This window comes from Brassica rapa, unplaced genomic scaffold (genome assembly GCF_000309985.2).
Source record: "Brassica rapa cultivar Chiifu-401-42 unplaced genomic scaffold, CAAS_Brap_v3.01 Scaffold0714, whole genome shotgun sequence".
NCBI classification, from domain to species: domain Eukaryota; kingdom Viridiplantae; phylum Streptophyta; class Magnoliopsida; order Brassicales; family Brassicaceae; genus Brassica; species Brassica rapa.
This window is the reverse complement of record NW_022610654.1, coordinates 30,290-42,743: the sequence shown is the minus strand read 5'-3', so window position 1 is coordinate 42,743 and position 12,454 is coordinate 30,290. Positions and strand designations below refer to the sequence as shown.

The 12,454-nt window shown below is 28.9% G+C and overlaps 1 protein-coding gene across 1 annotated transcript; it reads left to right on the top strand.

Annotated features, from left to right (window-relative positions):
* The first annotated feature begins 951 nt into the window (after positions 1 to 951).
* On the top strand, positions 952 to 1,527 carry LOC117130837 (agamous-like MADS-box protein AGL80). Its single transcript, XM_033283455.1, has one exon. It carries the CDS (start codon positions 952 to 954, stop codon positions 1,525 to 1,527), a length of 576 nt encoding a protein of 191 aa, XP_033139346.1.
* The last annotated feature ends 10,927 nt before the right edge of the window (positions 1,528 to 12,454 follow it).

The following is a 12,454-nucleotide window of genomic DNA, read 5'->3' as shown; positions in this document are numbered from 1 at the left end:
AATATTTTATTTGGATTAGATTCGTTCTGGTTATCTAGATATTAAACTTTTAATCCATCTGAATATACTGAATCGTTTAGTTTGTGTTTAGTATTACTTTCAAATCTAGTTCGATTCAGTTTCAGATCCAGATGAGTTAATCAAATAAAATAGTGTGTGAGCACATTAAATTATTTGCGGTAGAGTTAATTAAAAAATTAGTGTGTGAATGCATTAATTGTTAAATGATTGTGAGGCCGACACGTCAGCATACTCAAATTGAAATCAATGTGAAGCTATAACATAGAAAATATAGTGTGAACGCATTAATTACAAATGTTTCTCTTTTAATATATAGGAGATACTAAAATACGATAATAAAAAATAGACTTAATAATTAGAAAAACCAATATATTTAATATACTACCACAACAAAATATTTAGGGTCAAACTGGTAACCACTATAGGAACACTAGGAATGAGTAGGAGAAAAATGTAGAGAAATAAAATTATAGGAAGAAAAGAAAGATTATTCCTTACCGATTTTAATGAGAAACAAATTTGTTCTATATTCCTCTAGAATAAAAGGAATTTGAATAATAAAAAAGAAAAATTATTTCTTATAAATGGTAAAAATAATTAGAAATAGTAATAAATTCATCATTCCCTTTCATTCAGTGGTCACCAGTTAGACACTCAATATAGTCAAACTTTTTCTTCCTAGACTACTAATTTGAGATATATTCAAAATTAATGGTACTTGAACAATTACTAAAATAATACAGTCAAATTATTATTTACCATACTACTATATGAAATATGTTGAAATTTAATGGTAATTGAATACATTCCCAAAGTAGTCCATTTTGTGTTCTTGACTCTTCCTCTCGACTCTCTCTATATATATAAGATTGCAAGTGCATGACTATATTTCAACATCACAAATAAAAGATAGAACTAAAAGCGACAGCCATGGGAAGACCAAAAGTGAAGTTGGCTTGGGTCGAGGAACGAAAGAGAAGAGCTACTGTTTGCCAGCGGAGAATGAAAGAATTGATTCAAATGGCTGAAGAACTAACCATCGTTTGTGATATGAGTGCATGTTTGGTCTTTTACAACCGTAAAAATGGTAAGCTGGTGGCGTGGCCATCTCTGGAGGAGGCTCAATCTCTCATCGACTGCTATAACGCATTACCGGAAACCGAGAGGAACATGAAGGCGGATGATGAAGAGTCATCATTCATCAAGACCATTACCAAGGAGATCGAGAAGAAACTAGAGCTTTCTCGGAAGGCTATCGAGGAGTTGAAGATGGATAATCTCATGCTCCAAATCAAAAATGGTAGTAGAATGATTGCTGATCTTTCTCAAACCGAGATTGAGAAGTTAAAGTCATATACAAGTAAGAAAATTGTGTATTATGATAGAGAGTTACGTAAGCAACATCCGAATACGAGTGGCAATGAGCCATTTCTTGAGGATGACGATGGGGAGATGAAGACCTATGAAGGAGAGAGCAGCGAGTCTGATGGTGCGGACAATGCCTAATGAAGCAGCTAGCCGTCGAATGATAAAATTAATGTGTCTTGGAATAAAGTTGTTACTGTTGTGTCTTTGCATTCTCGTTTCATATTTCTAGTTTTTGTTGCTTTGGTCATGTTTCTTGTTTTTTTTTGTTTTTGTTTCTTGTTGTGTCTTAAACTTGTGTCTTTGTTTGCATATGTTAACCTAAATTAATGCAATGTTTTCCCTTTCAATCATTGAAGAGCTCATCTCGTATGTAACACTATATGTTTTCTAGGGTTCAACATAGCAAATTCTTTAAGAATAAGCTATATTTTGATAAAGCATCGTATTTAACTGAGATTATCATTGGCATGCATGTCAAACTATAGGTACATTAATTTTCATGAATAATTTGATATGGAAAAAGTTTCTCCAACGTTTCTTTTATGATGCTTAAACCTTAATTTCACACGTAAGATTCATTGTTGTCTTTCTTGATTTTCCCCGACCGCTGGATCTTTGGTTGCTTGCTACGTAGTGAAACTTTTTTAAGCATATACATGAAGAATACAAATTACTCAGTAACTACAATTTCAAGAGATTTGTTGAAGTGTGTGTCCTGTCCAAGTTATTGACTTCACTCATTAGTCCAACGCTTTCAGTGTAATGATAAATGAAACCAACGAGAAGAGAGATAGAGAGAGAGTAGAATTACACCCCAAGATTCCAATAGCATTCTTAGATACACATACTTGATGTAGTACACCTATAAGGACATCTATAAGGACCACTCTTCTTTGATTGCTTCTTCAAAGTACACAGAACTTTCAAGTGCGCAGTGTTTATAAACAAGGCTTTTGGGGTATTAGGTTGATTAAAGAATCTTGATTAACATTTCAAGCCTGTGAAGTGTGTGAGAGAAAGCTTCAATCTGCACACACCAAACATGTGATTCAGAATACAGTACTCATGAGGATTCAGTAGGGTGAAAAAAAATGCCCTTCTACTGTAAAACCTTTATGCAGAGAAAGCTATGGGCGTTCCCCAGTCAAAAAAAAAAATATGCTTCTAAAAAAGTTTCAGAAGGATATTGCAACTACTTACCTATATCTACTGAGAGATATTCAGAGACAGACACAACATAATGTGTTCATGAAGGTTTATATATAAAGTGTCCACTGAACTTCGACATGGATATACTTAGGAGAAACGTTTCATCTTCTAGCAAATTCGTTCTTCCCTTTATAATATCTCTAGCCAGACTATGTTCAAGTTTTCAACTACCTCTAACAGTGTTCCCGGGGGAAAAACCAAATTCTCCAATGTCCAAATCTATTGAAATCTCTAAGGTAAAAGGTCGAGACAGCAAGCAAGCACTCAAGAAAAAAGTATGCATGTGGCTCGGATCAATAGGTATGATATTCATATGGAAAATTCATTTTGATAACCCTGGACCAGATATTAATTTAGAAACCATGCTGCCATATTCTGTCAATCATATCCAATAAGATCAATATCTCATAGTGCATCAAATTAGTTGGCAATTGATTCTAGCCATCAAATAGGTAATTCTTGAAGCATGATTTTTTTTTTTGGAAAGCAACTTCATTGATTAAAAACAAAATTGATTAAATCCGTTGTTACATGGCGTAAGGCCTCCTTAGCTAAGAAATCAGCATCATAATTCCTCTCTCGAGGAATCCAACAGAAAGAAATAGCATCAAAAGAGCTAGCATCTATTCTAATATCTGAGATTATCCCACAAATCTCCAAAGGCTCAGTAGATATTAATTAAGTGCTTTGGTCAGCTGTGAGGAGTCTGATTCGCATCTTAGTCACCGGATCCCCAGTTCCTTGCTCTTCCTAATAAGTGGTGACATAACAAAGTTAGTGGAGCTTGAAAATCTCTGAGTTTCTCTTGAAGTTTTGTTAGTCCATCCCAGTCCAGCAGCCCCTGATGTCTCAGTCTTGAAGCATTATGATTTAACATATGTTTTTAACTGGAAAGAAATAAACCACATGTGGAACATGTGCTAGGGAAAAACAATGTGCCTGTAAGAATGGACTAGAGACAACTTAGTGGCAGCTGATCAAGCTCAGTTACTAGCTCCATCAACTCAACCTGATTTTCATTCCTGCATTGAACCAACTGCCTCCTTAGATCTTGAAGCTGCTCATCAAACCTCTGAATCTTATTTTCTTGTGAGAGAATTTTCTACCATAAATAGAGATAGTCATATCATTATTAGATCATACTATGAAGGCATATGTGAAATTAAGAGCGGGTGGTTTTCAGATAACTATGGTTAATGTAAGTTTCTTAAGAATCAAAGCAACTAAAGAGAACTGAATCGGATAAATTTAAAATAGGTTTGTGAGTTTGTAATAGTTTCCTAGTTTCTATTTCTTTTCCACACAAACGATGCATTGATTGTAAAATAGGTTTTTGTGATGAATAAATTTAACATTCATTCAAAAAAAAAAGTGAAGCGGAAAAAGACAAACCTTTTCTTGCACAGACTCTTTGCTGTGTGGTATATGATGTTGCTCTGTATCTGACTGAATCAAGGAACGACTAGCTTCAATTTCAGTCTCAAGTTGCTCGTTTGGAAACAACAAGCTATACTTAGATAAATCGTCATATTTAACTGGATTATCATTGGCATACACGTCAAGCTATAGGTACATTAATTTTCATAAAGTTGATGTGGAGAAGTTTTCTTCATCGTTTATTTTATGATGCTTAAACTTTAAATTCACACGTACATTTATTTATTGTCTTTCTTGATTTCCCTCGAATGTTGGGTCTTTCGTAGCTTGGTACGGATTTTCTTGTCTCTGACTAAACATGGGTGTTATGAAAATAGTAAACCTATACTAAAATACGATAATAAATAAACATTAGACTTAATAATTAGAACAACAAATATATTTAATATACTACCACAACAAAATGTATAGTCTAGTCAACCTTTTTATTCCTTGACTACTAATTTGAGATATATTCAAAATTAATGGTAATTGAACAATTACCAAATATTACAGTCAATTATTATTTACCATACTACTATATGAAATATGTTGAAAATTAATGGTAATTGAATACATTCCTAACGTTGTCCATTTTGTGTTCTTGACTCTTCCTCTCAACTATCTGTATATATAAGATTACAAGTGCATGACTATATTTCAACATCACAAACAAAAGATAGAACTAAAAGCGACAGCCATGGGAACACCAAAACTGAAACATATATATAACTAGAGTCGGCCCGCCCGTATTTTACTTGTAATCTAGATTATTATTTTTTGTATGATTTTTTGTGTCTAGGATAGAAATTAACGCCCTACAAACTTTCAATTTTGAATTATTGCCTATACACTATCTAGCCCTTGAGTAATTTGCCAATAATGATTTCAAGAATTTTAATCATATTTTTCTTCCTCCCAACAAGCTAGGCATTTCGAATCGTGACTGTGACCAGTTTTACAAGTGCATCACATCCGTCTTCTCGAAGTCCATGCCTCTCCACATTTGCCTTGCATAACTACCTCAATGTTTCCGTTGTAGAAGACGCTCTGGTATGGATTCCTTCCACGGGGAAGATGATATAACCCACCAGATCAAATATTCCAGGCTCTGCAACAGGGAGGAGTTTGATCAATTGCTCTGGTATGGCTACGCTTTCCATTTTCCAGTTTTTCTGTATATCACTCTCTCCTGCCGTGAACCACAAAACATATCACTCAACCTGAACAACATTAAAAAGCTGAACTTTAAAACACATCGAAAGATCACTCCTTCTCTACACAGCTAAAGTCAGAAACATTGGATAAAACAGTAAACTTTACAATTTAAAACGAAGTTTGTCTCCTAAAGAAAGCTATTAAGTAAACAGAATAAGATTCAACTTTCATGGCAAATCCTTTCCATCCACTTCATCTACCAAAAAAAGAGAAAAAATCAGAATCAAACTTCATGGCAAATCCTTACCATGGTCTTTTTCTAGCCTATATAAACTATATATAACCCATCATCTTCAAATCACAAACCTACAAAAATAGAAATAATATTCATCAAGAGTTTCAACTAAGAGCAAAATTCAGATCTAATAAAACTCAAACAAAACCCAGATTTGTCTATTCGACGGTGGTAATCCTCCATACAGCCTCTCCTCTCTTCCTCCACACTCCTCTCTGCTCCTCTACACCGTATCGATCCTCTGGTTCGTCTTCACACTTCGATTATTCAAACTTCACCAAAATCAAAGCCACACAGAAGAGATGATGAGAAAGTAAATAATTTGTAGATCTAAAAAGGAGGAGGGGATTCATTACCATTAATTGATAGAAACGGTAGTGGAGATGGAGAGACATGAGAAGAGATCTCCTGATGGTGGAGAGACATGGAGCAGAGATCCGAGGGAATAGAAGAACAGACGTGGAGAGCGAGAGAGAGAGACGGGAAGAGTAGAGACGTAATAGCCGGAGAGGAGCGGAGCTGTCACGAAGTAGGAGAGGAGGCATCACGGTGCTTAATAACTTCACGTAGGAGAGAGGCAGAGGAGGAGAGGAGGTGTCACAAAGTTATGATCTGTAACTTAAATGAAATGCTAGTTTTTGGGATGGTTGGACACGTGTCGTGCTCACAAAGCTCGACTTATCTAGGTGGAATCCTAGGTGTCCTAAGGAGAAGAGAACAAACTGTTTCTTTATATATAAAAGAGTGTTTTGCTCTCTCCTGAGGCTGCCACCTAGGATTCCACTTAGGAAAGTCGCTTCACGAGGAGTCAACACGTGTCCCGCCTCCTCGAAACACAGCGTTTCATTAAAGGAATCAGCTATCCATATGGGCTAAGTTTGTGAATGGGCTTTTCCGCGAAAACCTAAAAACTATTTTTTTACGCCAAAACCTCAAAAATGCATTTTCCGCAAAAATTGCAAAAACGTGTTTTCCCGTCAAAATTGCAAAAACGTGTTTTTCCGCAAAAACCGAAAAACATGTTTTCATGCCAAAATCACAAAAAAAACTTGTTTTCACGCCAACACTCCAAAACACATTTTTCGGCCAAAACACAAAAACACGTTTTTCCACCAAAATTGCAAAAAACGTGTTTTCCCGCCAAAACAAAAAAAACGTGTTTTCCTGCTAAAACCGAAAATCTCGTTTTCCCGCCAAAGCTGAAAAAACTCATTTTCCCACCAAAACCGAAAAATCTCGTTTCCCGCAAAAACCGCAAAATACGCAAAAAGGCGTTTTCTTGCCAAAAACGTGTTTTCCCGCTAAAACCGCAAAAACAAGTTTTCCCCGCCAAAACGAAATATCTCATTTTCTCGCCAAAATCGAAAAATTTTATTTTCCCGCGAAAATCGCAGAAACGTGTTTCCCTCCAAAACCGCAAAAACGCGTTTTCCTGCCAAAACGTGTTTTTCCGCCAAAACCGCAAAAATGTGTTTTCTCACCAAAATTGAAAATTTGTATTTTCCCGCCAAAACCAAAAAAAAATCTCGTTTTCCCGCCAGAACCGAAAAAATCTTGTTTTCTCGCCAAAATCGAAAAATGTGTTTTCTCGCTAAAACCAAAAAAAATCTTTTTTTTTCCCGCCCAAACCGCAAAAAGAAAACTCGTTAATTTTGAAATAATTCAAATGTAAATATATTAAACTAAATAATTAAATGTAATATAGTTAAAATTAATATAAAACATATGATTAAATCAACACAAGAGTATTTTGTAATTTGTTTACTAAAATCATTTGAATGGAAATGAAAAAAAAAAAAACAAACATAAGATCCATTTAGATGATTCATCTATATGAGCTATGTGGATGGACAAACAAATAATCACAAAAATCTGAATGAATCATTTGAATAGATCATACAAATGAATCATTTGGATGGAGATGACAAATGGTGAAACAAACAGCCCCTATGTTATTACAAAATGGGTGGAGAATATTAACAATTCTAATAAGTAAATATAACATAAGAAATAGAAATATTACATTAAACATTTATAGGTAAATATACAATATAAGGAAAAATAAATGAAAAGTAAATATACATTATAAGAAATAGAAATATTACATTAAACATCTATAATAATTATCATCTAATATAAAAGCAAGAAAATTAGAATAAGTAAATATATAATAAAAAAATAAAAAAATTATATTAAACATCTATCTGAAAAATGTATCTATACTAATAAAATGGAGCTTTTGAGGCTCAGAAGAGCGTGCACATCAGCGAAAAAAAACATTTTGTGAAAGATGACACGTGTCATTAGTAAAAAATAAAAAATAAATATACATATAAAGAAAAATAAATAATAAGTAAATATACAATATAAAAAATAAAATTATTACATTAAACAATAATAAGTGAGGCTCCATAGAGCGTCGACATCAGCGGTAAAAATGTTTTCTAAAAAATAACACGTGGCATTAACAAAAAATAAAAAATAAATATACATATAAAGAAAAATAAATAATAAGTAAATATGCAATATAAGAAATAGAAATATTACATTAAAAATAATAGGTAAATATACAATATAAGAAAAAAAATGAAAAGTAAATATACATTATAAGAAATAGAAATATTGCATTAAACATCTATCATAATTTATCTTCTGATATAAAAGCAAGAAAATTAGAATAAGTAAATATATATATTAAAAAATAAAAATACTATATTAAACATCTATCTGAAAAATGTATATATACTAATAAAATAGAGCTTTTGAGGCTCCATAGAGCATCTACATCAGCGAAAAAAAAAACTTTTTCTAAAAGATGACACGTGTCATTAATAAAAAATAAATATACGTATAAAGAAAAATAAATAATAAGTAAATATACAATATAAGAAATGAATTATTACATTAAACAATAATAAGTAAATATACAATATAAGGAAAAATAAATTAAAAGTAAATATACAATATAAGAAATATAAATATTACATTAAACATCTATCATAATTTATCATTTGATATAATTAAGAAATGAGAAAAAACTAAATTAAAATCTATTTGAAAAATGTATAGTGTAATAAATAATAACTAAATACACAACATAAAAATAGAAATATTATATTTTATAATTATCGTAATATTAGAATAAATAAATGAAAATATAAGAAAAAAATAAATATTAAGTAAATATAGTATATAAGAAATAAAAATATTACATTAAATATATATCGTAATATTATCATTGATATAAAAACAAGAAATTTAGAATAAATAAATATACAAAATAAGAAAGATAAACAATAAGTAAATATACAATATAAAAATGGAAAAACTAAATTGAGCATATATCTGAAAAATGCATAGTGAAATAAATAATAAGTAAATATACAACATAAAAATATTAGATTAAACATTTATTATAATATTAAAATAACTAAATATAAAATATACGAATCTATACTAACAAAAATGAGCTTTTGAGGCTTCATAGAGAGTCTACATTAGCAAAAAAAATCTTCTTCTAAAAGATGACACTTGACATTAATAAAAAATATATACGTATAAAGAAAAGAAATAATTAGTAAATATACAATATAAGGAAAAATAAATAAAAAATACAATATAAGAAATAGAAATATTACATTAAATATCTATCATCATTTATCATTTGATATAAAAGCAAGAAAATTAGAATAAGTAAATATATTAAGAAAAAGAAATGAAAAAAAAACTAAATTAAACATCTATCTGAAAAATGTATAGTTAAATAAATAATAACTAAATACACAATATAAAAAATAGAAATATTATATTATATTATACAATTATCGTAATATAAGAAAAAATAAATATAAAATATAACAAAAAAATAAATATTAAGTAGGAAAATTACCACAAATAGCACATTCATAGTACCACTTTTCATGTTTACACTAACCACTTTTACCATCACTTTTAATGAAGGGTAAAAGACAATTATACCCTTAGTGTTAACTAATCTAGATTTAGGGTTTAGAGTTGAGGGGTGGGGTAAGGTTTTTGGAATGTGAAATTTAGGATTCTAATAAATATATAAATAAATACTTAAAAAATATAAATAATAGTTTCAAAGAATTTTCGTTTTTCAAAAAGAAATTTGAAGAAAAATAAAAAAAAAATCGAAAAAAAATCAAAAAAAAAACGTTTTATAGAAAAGTTCGAATTTGAAAAAGTATAACTCAAAAACAAAAAAAAATTACTTTTTTTAATTTATTTTTTTATTTAAATAATAATTTATTATATATATGAATAACAAGACATAAGAGTCTTTTGCCACTTAATGAAGAAAGTATTTTTGAAAATGTCTTTTTAGTAGTGGTAAAAATGAAAAGTGGAAAACATGTAATTTCCCCTGTTAAGTAAATATAGTATATTAGAAATAAAAATAATACATTAAATATATATCGTATATTATCATTGATATAAAAGCAATAAAATTTAGAATAAATTAATATATAAAATAAGAACGATAAACAATAAGCAAATATACAATATAAAAATGGAAAAACTAAATTAAACATATATCTGAAAAAATGTATAGTTAAATAAATAATAAGTAAATATCCAACATAAAAATATTAGATTACACATATAATATAATTTTGGAATATGTAAATATAAAATATAAAAAATAATAATAAGTAAATATATAATATAAGAAATACACAAAATACATTAGACTTCTATCTAAAAAAATCTATAATAAAATAAATAATAAGTAAATATAAAATATAAGAAATAAAAATACTACATTAAACATATATCGTAATATTACAATTTGATATAAAATAAAAATAGTTAGATAAGTAAATATACAATTAAAAAAGTAAATGCACAAGATAAGAGACAGAACAACTACATTAAACATCTATTTGAAAATGTAGATTTTTACATTTTTATGACTTTCAAATATTTTTATAAGTAAATATACAATATAATAAAAATAAGCATACAATATAAGAAATATAAATTTTACATGAAGCATCTATTATAATAATATCATTTGATATAAAAGCAAGAAAATTAGAATAAGTAAATATACAATATAACAAAAAAAAAAAAATAGGTAAAATACAATTAATAAATGAAAAATCTAAATTAAACATCTCTCTAAAAAATGTATAGTAAAATAAATAATAAATTAGTATACAATATATTAAATAGAAATATTATATTAAGCATCTATCGTATTATTAGAATAAGTAAATATACTATATAAGGAAAATAAAAACAAATCTGAGAAACATACAATAAAATAAATTATAAGTAAATATAAAATATAAGAAATATAAATATTACATTAAACATTTATAAATAATATTATCATTTGATTTAAAAGTAAAAAAAATAGAATAAGTAAATATACAATATAAGAAAAATAAACAATAGGTAAAATACAATGAAGAAGTGCAAAAACTACATTAAACATCTATCTCAAAAAGGTATTGTTTTACATTTTCATTATTTAAAACTACAATAAGTGAATATTAATGCTAAATATTATAATAAGTAAATATAAAATATACGAAAGAATAAATAATAAGTAAATATAATATATAAGAAATAAAAAATATTACATTAAATACATATCGTAATATTATCATTGATATAAAAGTAAGAAATTTAGAATAAGAAATATAAAAAATAAAAAAAAGATAAACAGTAAGTAAATATACAATATAAAAAATGGAAAAACTAAATTAAATATTTATCTGAAAAATATATAGTTAAATGCAAAAATGTATATTTAAATAAATAATAAGAAAATATAAAGTATAAGAAATATAAATATTACATTAAACATCTATCGTAATATTATCATTTGATTTAAAAACAAGAAAATTAGAATAAATAAATATACAATATTGAAAAATTCCCTTGGATAGCCATTTTTAAGTTTTTGCTACAAAATAGCTATAAATGAGAAAAATAATCAAAATAAGTCTTATTAAAGAGTAAAAATACATTTATACCCTATGGTTAACTAACATAGACTTATGGTTTAGAGTTAAGGGGTGGGATTTTGAGGATAGGATTTCAAATTTTTAAAAATAAAAATTAAAAAATTAAATTTTTTAAAATAAAAGAGACTATTTTGGTCACTTTCTTTATTGAATACTATTTTGTGACAAAAAAAAACTTAAAAGATCTATTTGAGAGAATTGTCTTACAATATAAGAAAAAATAAATAATAAGTAAATATACAATATAAGAAAGGAAAAACTATATCAAACATCTATCTAAAAAATGTATAGTTTTCTGATTTTTTCTAAAGAAATATGTATTCACACATACATACAATTCAGAATTTGTTGTTGTTCAGAATACAACGTTCAAAAAAATAACTATATGGTTAACATTTGAAAATAAAAATAGCCCCGCACGTAGCGCGGATTAACTCCTAGTCTTTATATATAAAAGATGTTTTGCTCTCTCCTGAGGCTGCCACCTAGGATTCCACTTAGGAAAGTCGCTTCACGAGGAGTCAACACGTGTCCCGCCTGCTCGAAACACAGCGTTTCATTAAAGGAATCAGCGATCCATATGGGCTAAGTTTGTGTGTGGGCTTTTTTTTAATTTGGCACAAGAAAAGCAGCCCGATAGCAGTCAACCCTAATAGCACAATGTTCATCTCCGTTCTTTGTTCTTCGTCATCTGATCTTCTTTTTCATCGACCAAAAACGTTACCAGTTACAGATTCGTCTCATTAAACCTCTTCTTAACTCCATCAACCACGATCTGGTCTTGAATGTGAACTTCTCTTCTCCGAGGCGGTGTCACTGCGAATATAAAAAGTTAAGCCTTCCTCTTATCAAAACCATCTTCTTGATCTGTTGAACCAACAAAGTAAAGTTATTTTCACATAAATGGCTAACTCGAAAGTTCTTATTTCTCATTTGAAATCTGGTAAATTTTCTTCTCCGGTTGAGGTTAGGTTGATGCGTTGACTTC